Source organism: Haliotis asinina, chromosome 9 (genome assembly GCF_037392515.1).
Source record: "Haliotis asinina isolate JCU_RB_2024 chromosome 9, JCU_Hal_asi_v2, whole genome shotgun sequence".
NCBI classification, from domain to species: Eukaryota; Metazoa; Mollusca; class Gastropoda; order Lepetellida; family Haliotidae; genus Haliotis; species Haliotis asinina.
This window is the reverse complement of record NC_090288.1, coordinates 18,272,910-18,292,131: the sequence shown is the minus strand read 5'-3', so window position 1 is coordinate 18,292,131 and position 19,222 is coordinate 18,272,910. Positions and strand designations below refer to the sequence as shown.

Sequence of the window (19,222 nt, the reverse complement as noted above, 5' to 3'; positions counted from 1 at the left end):
TCTGTCAGACATTTTCATAGCACTTTTGTATGTTTTAAATTTATTTTCAAATAATTTGTATTTGCAAATCGGTTTGTCATTTACAACAGTATATACACATACAATTCGACATACATGAGGTCTGCACAGTGACCTTTACAATGTACAGTCGATGAAGTAACGGTACGTAAATCAACTCTTCAATATACATGTAGTATGTACTATTGACGAGAATTTAACAAAACTATCCTTTGTTTCTGTCTGAAACTCAAAAACATATTTTGGCACTGCTTAATTTGACTCGAAATTCGGAATGGTCATTTTTTGACTGTTTTGGAATATAATGTCTTCAACAAGTAAGACATCTTTGATAGGGTTGTTATTTCTTCTTTCAATTCCAAGCATTATTTTGAAGTTGTGAAATTACTGTACATTAGAACAGTTTCTAATCTTTTTTTAAAATACCTGATCAGAATACCAAAACAGGTGTTCTAAAGTTTCCAAGTCTTTATTTAAAAAAATACGGCAAAGGATTGATTCCGATACCTTTTCCCCGCTTATAAGTGACAATTTGTGGGAAGAATATTATGAATAATCCTACACCGCAGCCATCTACGATTTGAATTTGTACATATTTAGAATCCAGCCATGTATATGTCAGGGTAGAGACAGCGATCTGGTAGAATCGGAGATTCTACCTGTAGAGATTGCGATCGGAGTCTGTACCAGTAGAGATTGCGATAGGAGTATCTACTGGTAGAATATCAGATCCTACTAGTAGAGATTGCAATCGGAGTCTCTACTGGTGGAGACTCTGATTATATAAAATAACCTATACATTCACAGTTCCTATCAGTAGAAAGTCAAATCTGTCTGGGTAGAGATTGCAATTCTATACTTATGCAAGCCAGTGAATATTTGGAAAACCAAAATCTATTTTCATATATTGTAAAATGTAAACATAAAAGAATATGTCACACCTTCTTTACATGCTGGTGTTGGTTGTAGGAAAAATCCAGTTTTTTAGGTTGTTGTTTGATCTTTTAGTTGTCAGGAAAGACTTAGTGATTTACTATTTTAATAATGTTTACAGTGAGATGTTATATGCGTGCTTCTTTAATTCCCCCCAATTCCTACTTCTCATTTTAAAGAAGAAAGTTCGAATTCATTCAGATGTAATTCAACTAATCATCACTGCTTTCCCATGAGGTGGGGAAATGACCAGACAATAATATTCTATGGTGGGTAATGTCCAACTGGGCAATTGCCCTACACCCGTCCTCACAGAATGGACAAATGTCAAATGGGTCATTACTTGTAAGGGCAGCTGCATAACTAACAGATGTCGTCATAAAAATCAAGGAGTAAAATGTTCTACAAAGTGTCACGCAACCACAACTAATGTATGACAAAATAAATTTTAGCGCTACTGCTATCTTCATTGTAACCTGTGTAAAAAGATATGTGAATATTGTAATATATGTGTCTGTAACTGGAAACAGTCTATATCTGAGTAAAATACATATTATTATTCCCACTGATAAATCAGCATTTCTACAGGCTGAATTGGAAATTGACAATTGAGTGGAGACTCCAATTGCAGTCTCTACTAGTGGGATCGGAGACTCAACCAGCACAGACTCCAATCGCAATCTCTACTGGTAGAAGTTCCGATTGCAATTTCTACAGCAGTCTCTACCTTGACATATATATTTACTTCCTAATAGTGCAGTAATGTGAAATACGTTAAAACGACATACTTTTGTATTATACAACTTAGAAATGTACAACAAACAGCTGGTTTTATACCTCCGTAAGTCAAACAATTATTTTGGATATTACATTTTCCTTTGAATTTATCGATATTTAACAGTCTGTCGTCATGGCGCATTAAATAATGGTGCATTAAATATAACACCATTGTTGTTTTTTGTTCTTTTTTTATCTATTCTAATTTCATCAGTATTCCACAAAGACTGAATATGGAGTTCATCGTCTGAAATGTCGAGCATTTTTCACTTATTTAGAAAACTGAGTAGCACAGAAGCGCATTCTTCAAAGTTCAAAGCAATATCAAAGTTCATTCCAAAGAGAAAGAAACTCATTGAGTCCAATCAAATTTCAATCGCATTGTGTATAACGTTTACAGAGCAGAAAACTGCGTAGTAAAGTCTGTTTACTAAATAAAAAGATAGCTGTCGACTCACTCCCGCAGTAGCTGTTTTATGTTCAGTGGCAATGGAGCCTCGCCCGTTACTACACATGTAAGATAAGGACCCATATATATATAACAAGTCGGCAGTCAATCGTGACACTTTGAAGCGTCGAAGCGTTAGCGCAGCACGCCCCTATAACAAGGCTGTCTTGCTTCAAAAGGAAGCACATGGCGGATTGACACAGACGATTGCAAGTAATAGGTAAGCGATATTGCATTTGATGACATCATTTCTCCCTATATACCTAGAAACACACGATGTGAAAAGCAGAGACAAGTTATCATACGTAGACAGGTAACAGACACAATGGTGTGGGGCATGACGACTGTCATTACAGTCATAATTTCATATTTTATGGTAATGTAAAGTTTACGTCCCAAGTGTTCGCGTGTCCAGTCGTGTTAATTCTCTTACTTGAAATGTAAAAGCAGCTTGTGGATAATCAATCATGCAAAGGGTCGTTCACACAAAAATCGTGAATTATGTTGATATTTAAGGGTATTGAGTGAGTGAGTGATCAAGTGAATGGGTGACTGAGTGAGAGAAAGAGTTTTTACGCCGCTTTTAGCAATATTCCAGCAATATCACGGTAGGGCACACCAGAATGTGATGTATTATTTTTAGCACATATCTTTATACATAGTGTTTTACACTGTCCATAACTTTAATACAAGTGTTTGAGACAATTATAGTGAAGAGATTTCCCAAACCTTTAGCCATCTTATGAATTGATATTGATCTTGTTGAAGGGTACAAATCCTTTGGCAGTGGTTTTATTTCGGTAAGTTGTTGTGGATATATTGCAAACAACTGGCAGTATCTTGAATTAGGCTTTTCTTTAGAACTCTACAAACTCATGCCCTAATTTGCGAAACCTTATCAAAAAACCAAGCTCTCTGACCTCAGACTGCTGTCGGGTTATTGATAAGCTGGCCTGCAAGTTGGCACACACCAGCTTAGGTTATGGAGTGTAAGTACTTCTCAGTGTTGTTTCGTTTCTGTATGCATTGTCATTCAATAAACCAAGCCTTGTGGGGAGTTTGTGTGTTAAACAGACTGCTGTGGTTCAGTTTATATCAAGAGTTAGTTTATGAAAACACGTTTACTTTAAATATATTTTATATTTCACTTTCACTGTAAAATATAGGAGTAAATGAATTATAAATCTTTGTCATTGAGTAATTGGTATCATAGCACAGACATAGATCTAGAGTTGGTTTATCATATTGTATTTCAAAGCAGTAAGAATGCATTACATTGGAAATGTGATCCATTTTTGTTTGCCTTAGGTAAATTGTATTTTTTTAATTATTCTGTTTATCGGGGTTATTTTGAGAGGTTAGGGTTTAGGGCCAGGTTAGGAGTAAGGGATCCAATTGAATATAGTTTGTAGATGTCTGGAGTAATGCATGATTACCATTTGTTGTTTTTTCTTTTCACATCTTTTGTCACACAAAAACATCCAAAGCACATCATTCATTCATACCGTGAATTTGATGTCTGATGCCTGATGTCAACAACCATTTTCACTTCGCACCATATTGGCTCATTCCAAACCACGCAGTCTCGTGTAGATTATGGAATGGGACCAGTGTGACAAATGGCATCAGAGCCATTCAGTAATTGTCCGTAGATCAGAAAATCATAAGACACCAAGTCAACCCATAACCCTTGTAATTGTCTGTGACCTTTGCGACGCATTCCGTCCATTTTCTTAAAGTCACAGGAATGACTGCATGTTGTAACAGTGAACGTAACTCAGTTGGTTAGTTATCAGACTGACAATCTGAAGGACGCGGGTTCCTGTCCAACGAATTTTCACAAAATTGTTTGCTTGATGAATGTTTGTCTTAGTGACTGAAGTAAAACCATTATATTCCTAAGGGCTGGCTCACTGCCCTATCATCATGTTGCCTTGTCGTATTGTTACCATGACCAGCATCAAGTAATCACCAAGCTCAAGATAATGTAAATGCCTCACCATTCTTATGATTAAGTTATCACCTCACCATACCCAGGACCAAGTTATTGCCTCACCATGCCTAGGAAGAAGTAATCACCTCACCACCCCCAGGATGAAGTAATTCTCACCATGTCCAGGAGGAGGTAATCACCTCTTAAAGCATAGGATGAAGTAATCACCACAATATACCCATTATGAAGTAATCACCTCAACGAGTATAGAATGAAGTAATTATCTCACCATACCCAGGATGAACTAATCTCGCCATACTCAGAATAAGTCACTGCACCATATTCATAATAAAGTAATCACCTCACCATGCCCAGGATAAAGTAATCACCTCATCATGTCCAGGGCGAAGTAATCATCTCATAAAACCTTGCATGAAGTAATCACCTCACCATTTCCAGGATGAAGTAAGTAATCATTTCACAATACCCAAGATGAAGTAATCTCACCATACTCAGGATGAAGTCACCTCACCATACCCATAATAAAGTAATCACCTCACCATACCCATAATAAAGTAATCACCTCACCATGCCCAGGATGAAGAAATCAGTTCACCATATCTGGGATGAAGTAATCACCTCTTAATGCCTAGGGTGAAGTAATCATCTCACCATACCCAGGATGAAGTAACCACCTCATACCCATTTTGAAGTAATCACCTCAACGAGTCTAGGATGAAGTGATCACCACACCATATTCATAAGGAAGCAATCAGGACAATGTCCAGGACAAAGTAATGTATTATACAGCCCTAGTCAACATTTGGTCTCGGATTAATTCCATTCAACAAGTTTTTCCCTTTTGTATATAGGCCGTGAGTTTCATTGCGTTTAACTTCAGTCTTAGGATTTTGAGACGTGATACAGCTTGAATGACATTCAATGGCTACTCAGTGTTATGCATACTCTAATGCATATTATGTTTTACTTCGTAAAACGTATAATTAACTGTCGTTTTGTAAAAGCTATTGCTTCAGCAATGTTATCCATGGAGGCTGCCATATTTGATGATGATGTCATGAGTTTAAGTGTATACAGTTCATTGACTACTTACTTTTGCAAATTCTACATTTTAAGCGTCAAAAGGCATTTCCATATTTATACTTAGTCTTATAATGATCTACATGTAATAATACTGCACCAGTAGTAAATTAATATATTTTGCTTGTTTATTGTAAACAAATTACATCATGAGAATTGCAACGTAGTTCTAGTCAGTTGGCAGTTGTTGACAGTTGTAAGTTGTTGACTGTTTGTGGTGGATGCAAGTCAAGGTTTCTCCATTAAAAAGCAGTATGTATTTTACTGGTGCCTACCGAAAACTACACTATGTAAGTGTATGATATCCAAGCTTTGCTTGAGACAGTAATTACTTTCGTAGCAATACACTGCTTGGTATCAAAGTGCAACGTCCCATAAATCCCCTTTGAGTGACTGTTTGTAGCATTTAAATTTGCTTTCTGAGTATTTCATTTAGGAAATTGTTATCTATAATATTTGGCATTACTAATTCAGATAAATTTATATGTAATAAATTCTTGTTCATTGTTTCAACTATGTGTTATCAAGTTATTTCTTAAATGGTAAAATCTGTAATAAATAGGGTAAAGTGAGATTGATCCACAGCGCCAACATGCTACTTAACTGAATTTTTTATTTTCTCATTTTACCCCTAGTAAACTGTTACAGTAATCATCTTACATGTTCAGGATGAAGTAATCAACTCTTAAAGCCTAGACTGAAGTAATTATCACACTATACCCAGGATGAAGTAATTATCACACTATACTCAGGATGAAGTAATTATCACACTATACCCAGGATGAAGTAATTATCACACTATACCCAGGATGAAGTAATCAGGATAAAGTCACCTCATCATACCCATAATGAAGTAATCACCTCATCATGTTCAGGATAAAGTAATCGTCTCACCATGCCCAGGATCAAGTTACCACCTCACCATGTGTAGGATGAAGTAATCATGTCATAAAGCCTAGGATGAAGTAGTCACCTCACCATACCCAGGATGAAGTAATAATCACACTATACCCAGGATGAAGTAATTATCACACTATACCCAGGATGAAGTAATCAGGATAAAGTCACCTCATCATACCCATAATGAAGTAATCACCTCATCATGTTCAGGATAAAGTAATCGTCTCGCCATGCCCAGGATCAAGTTACCACCTCACCATGTTTAGGATGAAGTAATCATGTCATAAAGCCTAGGATGAAGTAGTCACCTCACCATACCCAGGATGAAGTAATCATCTCACCATGTTCAGGATCAAGTATCCACCTCACCATGTTTAGGATGAAGTAATCATGTCATAAAGCCTAGGATGAAGTAGTCACCTCACCATAACCAGGATTAAGTAATCATCTCACCAGGATCAAGTTACCACCTCACCATGTTTAGGATGAAGTAATCATGCCATAAAACCTAGGACAAAGTAGTCACCTCACCATACCCAGGACTAAGTAATCATCTCACCATGCCCAGGATCAAGTATCCACCTCACCATGTTTAGGATGAAGTAATCATGTCATAAAGCCTAGGATGAAGTAATCACCTCACCATACCCAGGATGAAGTAATCATCTCACCATGTTCAGGATCAAGTATCCACCTCACCATGTTTAGGATGAAGTAATCATGTCATAAAGCCTAGGATGAAGTATCCACCTCAACATACCAAGGACAAAGTAATCACCTCATGAAGCATAGAACAAAGTAATCACCTCATCAAGCCCATTATGAAGTAAGTTCTTTGAGCGGCATTTCAGCTAAGAAGTTCAAAACAGACAAACTCTATGGTTAACAAACTTCTTTACTATGAGAAAGTGATGTTTCAATACAGATTCTTGTACCACAGACAAGCAGGAATGTAAGATACAGTTATGTATAGAGATTGAATGTAACAAAGGAAACAAGATAACAAGGTAATTACCACAACAGGGTAGGCACTGAGGTGATGAAACCAGTGGTTAAACAGTGGGGGAAGGCATAGACCCAGAGCCTCAACATGCCCAGGACAAAGTAAACACCTCACCATCCCCACCGTGCCCAGGACTAAATAATCACCCAACAAAGCCCACGAGAAGGTAATCGCAATACCATGCCCAATATCATGTTATCTCACCTTGTCCATGAACAAATAATCACCTCACCATGCAGAGGATTGTAATATCACCTAACTCTACCGACAGAAGATGGCGAGTTATCATCTCACCATGCTCATTCTTGACAAACAGTGATCAATATACCACTATGTATTTGTGATTACCTTCTAGTGGAACTCGTCACCAGACACAATGAGGAGAGCTGTGCAGCTGTGCTGTTTGCTATACTGCACTGGAACACTGGCAGGTGAGACTCGGGATGCTATGCTGTTTTACAACTAAGGGCATCACACAAATATATTCTTGTCTTATTCTTGTGGTACAGCCTCGGTCTGTTGTCATTCTCTTAAAACAGGAAGGTGTGATTTTGAGGTAATTAGGTAACTAATTTTCATGAATGTTCCAGCATATGCAGGGCGCTTTCATAACCTGGAGAATGTATGTTAATTGTATGTTTATCATGTTCAATGTGTGTTTTCCAGTAACCCATATGTGGTGATTTATATGCAATGAATGCAATTCATTGCAGTCATGTTTTCATTGCTTGAGTATAGGTATCTAGCCTCCCCTTCTCTTAGTGCAGTATCAAAACTGAAAGTTATCCCACAAATGAGAATAGTGGGCATTCCTAGAGTACTGGCTTATGGTAACTGATGAGTTGTCAGGGTATTTGTTTATTTGCTTCAGTAACACGGCCACCGGGAATCATTACGCAGCCAAGATATGATGTCTTTTTTAAAGCTGGAGAAACTGTGAAGCTGCCCTGTGTTGCAGAAGGCAAACCTAACCCCAGGTAAACACTATTGTGCTGGGCTCTCAAACTTGGGATTAAAATACACATAAAACCTTAGAATTTTTAAACTAATCCTACCTCACAATTTGCACTTCACTGATTCACCATGCAGTACCAGTTCGCCAACTTAATACCACTGAACTGGTTCACCTAATGTTAAAAATTCATTAAACTGTCAGCATTTGTCAGTCATCCAATCCTCAGATGTTGCCCACAATTCAGCGAATCCCTACCGCAGCTTCCCAGGCTATTGGTTTGTCAGAACCTAGGATGCCTCCCAAGACAGTTAACCCACGTCAAACCATCATGGAGGGTTGTTTTTGGCCTTCTGACATGGCCTCCTCTTCACATTATGCACTACAGTCTGTGCCTGACCACCATGTGGACAAGTTGCCTTACCTCACTGTCCGCTAATAACTGCATGTGTACGTTAGTTTGAACTCATATCATTTCTATCTTTATTCCTTTATTAGTTGTAGTAATAATGAATTATATATCATTACTGGTAAACAATTTTTGATAAGTTGAATAACATGTTCAAATGTTTATTCAACCAAATGTCTTTGTACAATTTCAATGCACATTGTAAAGTTTGTTAATGCCTAAATGCAAAGTTTGTTAATGCCTAAATGCCAAGGATGTCTCATGTTTCAAGGATAAATTGTAACTAGATATGAATATTAATAAACTCTGATGCGAGTATAAAACATTTTGTCCTTGCATCTACAGGGAGACGAGTTCTTGGTGGAAATTCCATTTTTCTGCAAAATATACCCTTTGTTTCCAAATTGTTTTAATTGTTGGAGCAATTTGCACCAGGTACCCATTCAATTTGAGGTCTGCAAAGTAGTAACTTCATCATGATGAACCTTGACATAAACCTGATGAGCCCTGAGTACTGAAGACTGCTAACAATTTGGGTGCAGACTGCTTAGCACTTGCTTGAACTGGTGGTTGAACTGGAGAATGCCTACCCTCTTTTGCAGCCACAGCCTCAGCCATATGCATCAGTCTCATCACTGATGCCTTCATAGCTGAGTATAAGTCCGATGAGTGAGATCAGTGCAGATGGGATGCTGCGACCCATGCTTTTGAGGAAAGGTGACAGTTTTAACATTACCTCCGTGTGTTTGATGGCAAGCACATATGCATCAAGAAGTCTCCCATGAGTGGGTCCTTCTTCTACAACTACAAGAACTTCTTCTCCATCGTCATGCTGGCACTCGTGGATGCTGACTACAGTTACCTGCGGGTTAATGTCGGTCCCCAGGAATCGGCATCAGACGACCAACCATTCACAGCTAAGAGATCTGTCAAGGGTGATTACCTTGTATTCCCCTGTCAAGTGCCATACGTCATGGGCCACAATGCTTTCCCCCTCCATACCTGGACAATGAACATCTTCAGATGGACCATGACACTGGCCTGACGAGTGGCTATGAGGTTCCAAATCCTCCTTGGCTCCTTGAATACCACTGTTGATGCTGAACAGATAACCTGACCTGCATCACTTTACACAACATACCAAGGACATGGAACCGGAACCCAGAACAAACAAAACAAATTTTATTAAACCTTGCAAGATGTATTTACATCTACACTTGGCAAAGAATGTAAACAAAATATATGAGAGGAAGAAGGTCGAGTCCAGATTGAGTTGGTTGACTCAAGGTTGAGTGGAGGCTGAGTACAGATCGACTTTAAGACAAACACAGATCAACATGTCATAAGACTTCAATTATAGGATACTCTGATAAATCATGATAAAGCCAGATTACTTGCCTTGTTGCATCCCCTTGCTTATGCAAGGGTTGCATCTGAAGACCTCATTGCTTGGGAGCACCCACTAATTGGGAGTGATTATGCCATTAATGAGGCAAGTGCTTAAGGAGAACCCATTGCTGGCATAGGTACTGTGCTATTTGTATATGGGCTCCTTTGTGTATCACTACCTAGGGTTTTCAATAGCCTAAACAGTGTATGCTGTCAGAGCTTTTTGACTTAGTGTATGTGGCATGATAGCTGTATACGTGGTCTCCTTTACCTTTCTCCTGGTTCTGTGAACCCTAATTAGGAGTATTTTGGTGTTTATATTTCAGTATTCTTTGTCTATTTCTTACCGCTATTTCTTACTTTCATCAAATTATTGGTAAGCGGATCTGAGTAAATTTGTATAGTTACTAGCGTATTCCTTACGTTTTTCCTCTGTTAAAGTACACATACAGGCTAGCTATTTTAGCTGTATGCTACCATTAATAAAGTTTCTTTTGCAGCTAAATATTGCCCATGCATTATATTTTTCTGTTTGTGTGCATATTTTATGTTGCAAAGTCAACACTCCTTGTTATTAGTCATAGCATGGTTCTGTTTTCTTGCAGTTAAAGGGTTGTGTTACCTGTAGGATAATAACGAGAAAAAGAAGGGCTCTAACTCTTTTTCCTCTTCTGCGTCTAGTTCAATGGATAAGTCTTGTTTGATGCTTCAACTGAGCCCTCTGAGTTCTCTGTGGAGACAGACACTTCTCCAGGAAGCACACTTGCTTCCACCATACAACACCGTAGGTTGCCACCCTTTACCACAAATGCTACAGCACTTAAATCTGCTTACCGTTCCTTTGACGAACACTCGGCCTACACTTTGGTTTTGTTACTGCAGCTTGTGGATGAGTGTGGGTGGGGTGAGGAGGAGTCTCCTTCCTCTACCCAGCGCAACAGCTCACACAGATCCAATTCACCCTTTTTCCTGGTGCAGCCACTGTGATCCGGGTGGCCGTGGAGGCATTTTCTACTTTTAAGGACTCCTAGCACTTATTAGAACAGCCTCATTTGCAAGCGTGGCCCCAGTACTGGCTTCCACATATCCTTCGGTCCTGGCCAAGGAAGTCAGCCTCAGCTTCCCAACAGTAAAGTTTTCTCTGGAACCCTTGATGAACCCAGACAATGCACTCAGTGTACTGGCGCAGTCAGGAGTTTATTGTCTTTTACAACAGGTCCCTGTGAGTGGTTGACTTTCCCTTTTTTGCTGGGAATGGGAAAAAGTCACTTCAAATCCACAGTGGAAAAACAGTCTACCTCTTTTCTCTGGGATCTGTCACACTCCGGTGCCGGTTGTTCGAGAGAAAGGGGTCTTCCGCGCCGAGATCCAGTCATTACTGGACAAGCCGACCATCAAGGTGGTTCCAATGGGACAGGAAGAAGCGGGTCATTATTTCCAGGTCAGCAAAAAGAACGAAGGGTTCAAACCGATTCTAAATCTCAGATACTAAGATGGAGACACTGTGATCAGTGATCTCATCTGAGTAAAATGGTGATTGGTTAATATCCATCGAGCTCAAGGATGCGTACATGCATGTCCCGATGCAGTACCTCAGGTTCGCCTTTGACGGGAAGTGTTATCAGTTTCGCGTGCTCCCCTTCGGTATCACTACACCTCATTCATGGAATAATAATTTATACAAAGATTCATATATTACCACTACAACCATTATACATTAGGATTCAGACATTAGGAAAATATCCATATAGAATATTAATTTCATCACGATCAGTAGTAGCTTAGAGAAAGACACCAGCTTAAAGCAAAAACTAATGTCATAGATCTATGAAGCGCATCTATTGTAATCCAAGCAATTATAATTGACACATCAAAACAGGCTTGTTTAGACCTAGCCAAAGCATACAGTAAAAGTGCCAGGGGGATTAATGCCACTTAAGATAGGATTAACAGGATTAAGAGCACTCCCCTCTGCCTGGTTATTCCAATAGGTCTCATCCCACTCTGTATATTCAGTATTTCATTGGCTATTATTGGGCACACCCATTTTGTATCTTTTAACGAGCCACAACTTTTTTATTGTTTCAAGTATAGTTAAATAGTCTCCAACTCCATTTGTCCAGCAGAAGGGTTTAGACTTCAATCTCAGACCAACTCTAGCCCTCAGTTAAGAGGGTTGTACCAACTCTTTGTGGCCACCGTTGTTATTCTATTTCTTGTTAATAAAATTGTAATTAGCTTCTTGTGACTTCGGACTCTTTGCTGAGTTAATTTCCCCAAGCAAAACAGCAAGCCAGTTAGATAAGGGATTTCACTGGTACCTTTATCATAATAGCGCCGAGGAGTCAGTCTCAGGCCTGTGGTCATAGAGACAGGCACATCTGCACATCAATGTATTAGGATGGGGAGCAGTTCGGTCAGTGTTGGACTATTTTCGGGAGAGGGTTTGTGGCCTTGTGGTTTGTTTAAAGATGGACAATCAAATGGCGATGACCTATATCCGGGAGCAGGGCATTACGGTGTCTCCGTCTCTTTAGATAGAGGCGTGGCAGTTTCTGCTAAGGTGCGACGAGTTCGATATTCGGGTGATGCCTACCGGCTTGGACAACATTCAAGCAGACGTGCTCTCTTGATGTGTTCTGGCCACACACAAGTGGTTGCTCAATCAGGAGATATTCAGGATTATCTTCCAGTTGTTTGGGTCATCCCATGCGGATCTGTTTGTCTCTAGGGGCACGGATCAGATACCAGTGTTTTGCTCTCGGATACCAGATCCGTGGGCCATCGCCTCAGACACTTTCGACCTTGATCGGACGGGCAGGTTTCTGTGGGCATTTCTGCCACTACCCTTGATTCCCAAGGTCCTCCTGCAGGTTGCCACCCAACCAGCTTGACTGTTAGTGCTCCTTGCTCCAATTTGGTCGTCTCAAACCTGGTTACTGGTACTTCTTAGGTTTCTGGCTCAGCCTCCTGTACTACTACCCTTTCAACAAGACCTACCATCCCAGAACGGCGCGGCGCACCCGAATCCCAGAATTCTGGCTTTGCAGGGGAGATGTTCAGTATGAGGATAGATGGCCCTGTTATACGCGCTGGTTTGTCGGTAGGGGGATTCTCGATCCCTTTTGTTCAGCTGTAGTTGAAGTATTGGAGTTTCTGCAGTCTCGACTAGAGGCCAGCTTAGCCGCGTCTACTATCCAGGGCCACTCTGGTTTTATTAGCCTTCTATATTCCTGCCAATGGTGCACTCTTTTACACATCCGTCCGACTATCCGGTGGATTAATACCCCATGGGCCTTGGCCATGTTCTTGATTGGCTGTCCGGTCCTCTTTTCCATGAGCTGTCGTCTCACACTCCAGCAGTTAACCTGGAATGCTACCTTTCTCGTGGCGATAATGTCTTTCAGGCAGGAAGGCGACATCCATGCAATGTCTGCAGATCCTGCTCTCACTGTCTTTCATAAGGACAACGTCAGTATTTGATCACTGTCCTAAGATAGCCGGCAACTTCCATGTAAGATGTGAGACATGCTTAGACACTCAAGGCTTATATCAAACAAACTGCTGGTATCAAGAGAGATAATCAGTTATTCTGCTGTTATGACGGTGGGAGGGCTGGCCTTCTGGCGAACTAGCAAACCATTTCTAGGTGGCTTGTCTCTGCCATTTGTATGAGTTACACTCATAAAGGATTAACAATTCCCGACTGATTAAAGGCTCATTCGGTTAGGGCAGTGGCTACATCGCAGGCTTAGGACGCTGCACTGCCCATTGAGGAGATCTGCTCAACAGCTATTTGGAGCCAACCGAGTATATTCATCCGCCACTATCAGCTGGACAAACACTCACGGGAGCATGCTCGGTTTGGTCCAACAGTTCTCCGCAGTGGGCAGAGTCGTGATTCTCTCGCTGAATGAGCTTTTGAGATAACGATTATTTATTCTCTGGTGGTGGGTTTAAATATAAAATCCCCATGTTACTGGTGGTGGTTTTATACTGTTGGCGTTTTTTTATTGTTTGCTTGGTCTTAACTCTGTGTTGCGTTATTCCTGTTGTTTACACCCTCACACCAGGCTTCGCTGGTTTGGGTTTCTTTCAGGGAATTAGTCAAGCCGTACCCATACCTTCCTTCCTATTCGATGGTTGAGGGGTGGGACTTACTTCTGTCAATTTATTCAATTCAATTCCTTTATTTACTAATAAAACTGTTAGCCCACGTACAGAATAATATACACAAAATGATGCTTAGAGTTGCATGCCTGTAATTATGTCACAAATCTATCTTCTTTCACTTCTTCCATTCAAATGGAGATCAAAACAGACTGATTCTTACTTTGGAAATTATGGATCATGATGTCCTCATTTATGTACAAAGGGATATTATCAAAGTGTTTTACTCTTAGATCATTATACAATCGACATTTATAAGGGAAGTGAAATTCATCTTCCATATAATCTGAATGACATACATGACAAAAGCGAAATTGACGAGGAATACCATCATATCGACCAATATTCTTATAGATAGGTAATTCACCTAGTCTGAGCAACGTAATCCTGCGTCTTGGTTCCTTTGATTTTATGTTTACAAGGTAACTTTTTTAATCAGAAGACAGTTTTAAGTTTAGCGTATAAATGTAATGCTGAATATACAAGTATATCAGCCATAACTGATTGAGCATGACAGTTTCTTATCCTTTCCTTAAAATTGTGTACAAACACATCTTTAAACCCAACTCCTTGATTCTCCCGTGCAAAACCGAATCCATAAGAAAACAAAATATTCCTAACATGATAAACACAGGTTTTACTACCAACTTTATCTAAATTATACATCATGAGATAGCACTGCTTAGGATATCTATCCACTGGCATTTCAAGCAATCTTATCCAATATTTTAAAGCATTAAACAAAGAATCAACATATATATAATTTCTACCACAGTCTGGTAAAACAGCAACATTGCTACCTTTGTGAATCAGGCCCAAAACAAACTTAACTACAGGAGAGATATTCTTAAGTTTAAAAGTAAGAAGTTTAATTCAACAATTGTCGACAGCCTTTGACCATGAAAATAATAAACCCAAGTAATTATAATAGGTTGAAATCTTCAACCTTTGATCCTTATACAACCAAGCTTCGTTTTTGCGAAGTTTAACACCATTTCTGAACACTATAATTTCTGTCTTGTCAAAATTAACAGTCACTCCCCATCTATGACAAAATTTAACCAACAAATTAACCTTCCTCTGCAAACCAATAACACTGTCTGAAAATAAACATAAATCATCTGCGCACAACAATAAATACAGCTCCAGAAACTCTGGACCCAGAAAGATACCCCTATCTAAGCTCTCCATTTCACCATGAAGCTGATTTACAAATAATGAGAACAACAATGGACTTAAAATACAACCCTGTCTAACCCCACAAAATGAATCAAAATAATCAGTAACGGATGTCTCAGACGCTTTAACACTGGCCCTTGTCTTAGAATATATATATCTTATGATATTAAGCATGCGATCGTGAATAGTGTGAGATAATAGAACATAATACAACAAATCTCTGTTAACAGAATCAAACGCCTTGCGGAAATCTACATATAAACAATAAAATCGACCTCTAGACTTTGACAAATACTTTTGAATAATACTTTGCAAACTAAACATGTTATCCACGGTGAATACCCTTTGCAAAATCCGCCTTGACTCTCAGGATACATATTCATATAATCAACAAAATCTTTCAAACGGTTGTTAAGAATTGAAGTAAACAGTTTCCCACAAATATCCATCAATGATAAAGCATAATAATTATTTACATCGTGTTGGCTACTCTTCTTATGTAATGGAAAAATGTTTGTGTGGAATGTGTTGGAAAATTGCCACATTTGAAAATGTTATTGAATAGAACCAGCAAATATGAAGAGAGTAAATCGTGGATATGTTTAAACACTTCTGGTGGAACGCCACCAGGACCTGAACTTTTCCTCAGCTTAAGATCATATACAGCTCGATCAAGTTCCATTTGGATGAAATCTCTATTTAATAGATTACTAAATTCACCATCATTACAAGCACCACAATTAGCGGACATGGTATCATGACAAGTAATATATTCTTTCATAAAAGTCATGAATTCGTTGTCAACAACCTTATCTTGTATATTAAGAACAGAATGGAAATAAACAACCAATGACGAGCATTTAATGGTAGGCGACAAGTACATAACGTTCTTATTAAAACTTTTTACGTAAGACCAAAATGATTTAGCGTTTGTACTGTTACATTGCAATAGCAAGTCACTAGTGACATTGGAATAATAGAATTCTTTTTTATGGTGACATAATTCGCGAAATTTGTCTCTTGCTGTATGAAACAAGGTCAGAAGTCCAAAATCGCCAGTTAGTCGATTCTATCCAGAAGAACATATTTGTCACGTTTTAGTTTTTCACAGTAGAACGCCTGACAATGTTACTGTTTTTACTAAATGTCATACCACAGCTCTGGGCTGCTGTCACAATATACTCTGTCAGTTTACTGGCGGCAAGTGAGGTGTTTTCACAAGCAATGTTAGTAAAGTCATCCACTGGAATATCGCTCAACACATTCTGTAGTGTCACCATAGTCCCCTTGTGAGTCAAGACACTTCCATCTTTTCTGCCAGGCGCTGATGCCATCTCTGTTGAAGGCCCCATTTTGGTCCTCAAACCAAGCCTCAGTGGCAGCAATAAGCTCATTATCATCCTGAAATCTACGACCACGCAAGTGTTTCTTGATATTTGGGAACAGATGGTAATCACTTGGTGCCAGGTCTGGAGAGTAGTGAGTGAGTGAGTGAGTGAGTGAGTTAATATTTAACGTCACATCGGCAATATTTCAGCCATATTGTGACGAGAACATTTAACAAAGAGAAGGATTATATGTATATTATAAAATCTGTCGGCGAAGGACAGTAAAACAACTAGAATATCACAATTTAAATTAAAACTAGCGTGGAAAGATAAAACTAATATCACTATTCGGACAATACAACATAAAATCCGGCTATAGATTGCCAACAACTGAAGGTAGATCACCATACTAGGGGCCATGGGGACTTACAGTACCTTTGCTACCTGCATGGACCCTAGTTGGATTTACATCATCCCCTCAGCTGTTAGCAATTTAGTCCCATCTAGCCAAATATTAAAAATACACATATGCTACGATTAAAAACACTGGATGTTTAAACGTATAGGAAATGTGTAGGGTCTTACGTACCCTCTCAGGAGGACAATAATTTTACGGTACATCAACCCCCTTTGAGGGTACAGCCACTAACAATTCAAGTTACTAATCTAAACTACCATGAATTAAAATGCAGCTATGTACAGAATATAATCATCATAATTCAGTGATGAAATCAATTTCTTTTAAAAAGCCAAGAATTAAATGAGAACTTACGGTGCTAAAAAGGTCCTTAATTGTTTTTACATTGAAATATTTGTCCCTTATGATGGAGAATTCAACACAGTCAAGCAGGATATGCTTGACCGTGGTTCTCTCATCACAAGGGATGCAAAACGGAGGATCCTCACCTTTCAATAGGTATGAATGAGTATATCTAGTGTGGCCAATACGACATCGTCGTAAAATAACCTCTTCAAATCTGGACTGACAACCCAAGTGGGTATAACCAATGTAAGGTTTTATCTCATGTAATTTATTTATACCCACTTGGGTGTCCCACTTCTTCTGCATCAGATCACGGATATAATCAGTGTATGGAATAAGAAGTGGTGTCACAGATTTGTTGAGTGTCGCCTTGGCAGCAAGATCGGCCATTGCGTTACCAGAAATGCCCACGTGGCTGGGTAACCAACAGAAGACGATGTCGTATTGGCCAGTAGCAAGAGTATTATACAGTTCAATAATTTCAATTAAAAGTGGATGTTTACAAGAAATATTTTTAATAGCCCGAAGGCAAGAAAGAGAATCAGAATAGATTATATATTGTTTACGTTTAGGGTGTCTTTGAATATATTTAAGAGCTGTTACTATGGCGTTAGCTTCAGCTGTAAAAATAGAACTATTATCGGTTAATCTAGAAGATATTGTTCTGGATCCAATGACAGTGGCACAAGCCACTGCGCCACCGTCCTTGGATCCATCTGTAAATAAGGGTTTGTAATTGCTATATTTATGTTTTAATTGATGATATTCTTGTTTATATTGTAAGTCATTAGTTTCTGATTTTTTAAATGTAGTTAATGTTAGGTCAACTTGTGGCCTAACCAATTGCCAAGGAGGAGAAGAAAGAAGACGTGAAGGTGATATACCGGCAGAAGAAATAAATGGTTTAATTCTGTGCCCAAGAGGTGGAACAAGAGAAGATTTTTTGTTATACATATCTTCATAAAGGGGATTGAACACACAGTTAAAGGCAGGGTTAGATTCATTAGAATATAATTTAGTAATATATTGTAAAGACAGTTTTATACGACGTTGAGTAAGAGATGGTTCATCGGCCTCAACGTAGAGACTATCAATAGGTGAAGTTCTGAAAGACCCAAGACAAAGTCTTAAGCCTTGATGGTGGACGGAGTCAAGAAGTTTAAGATTGCTTTTGCAGGCTCCACCATATACGATGGAGCCATATTCAAGTTTCGAACGCACGAGTGATCGATATAGATGTAAGAGGGTTGCTTGATCCCCTCCCCACTTTGAGTTGGAAACAACTTTCAACAAGTCAAGAGCCATCAGGCATTTAGTTTTGAGGGATTTAATATGAGGCAGAAATGTTAAGTGGGAGTCAAAGATTAGGCCCAAGAACTTGGCCTCCTTTACAACTTTGATGGGAGTGCCATCTAGAGATAGTTCAGGGTCTTTATGTGGCTTATATTTTCTGCAAAAATGTATACAATTAGTTTTGGATTTAGAAAATTTAAAGCCGTTTTCAAGACACCATTTATTTATTTTGTTTAAACACAACTGCAGTTGCCGTTCAATAGTATGCATGTTTTTCCCACGACAAGAAATATTAAAATCATCCACAAATAACGATCCATCTATTGAATCGTTTAAAACTTTTGATAAACTATTTATCTTTATGCTAAAAAGTGTACCAGACAAAATACTGCCTTGTGGAACACCCGGATCCTGATTGTAATGATCAGACAGGGTAGAACCCACTCGAACTTAAAACTGTCTATCATTTAAAAAGTTGGCTATAAATTGAGGTAAACGACCTCGCAAACCAAAGTCATGTAAATCTCTTAAAATACCATATTTCCAGGTTGTGTCATATGTTTTTTCTAGATCAAAAAAGATAGACACAGCATGTTGTTTATTAATTAGTGCATTTTTAACAAATG

At 38.9% G+C, this 19,222-nt stretch overlaps 1 protein-coding gene across 1 annotated transcript in view; it reads left to right on the top strand.

The window, feature by feature from the left end:
- The first annotated feature begins 2,276 nt into the window (after positions 1-2,276).
- Positions 2,277-19,222, top strand: part of LOC137296796 (neuroglian-like) — a 57,926-nt gene continuing 40,980 nt past the window's right edge. The window contains exons 1-3 of the mRNA XM_067828653.1: positions 2,277-2,396; positions 7,469-7,544; positions 7,985-8,090. Coding sequence (XP_067684754.1) covers positions 7,490-7,544; positions 7,985-8,090 — 161 coding nt within the window. The 5' untranslated portion in view covers positions 2,277-2,396; positions 7,469-7,489. The remainder of the gene's footprint in view (positions 2,397-7,468; positions 7,545-7,984; positions 8,091-19,222) is intronic.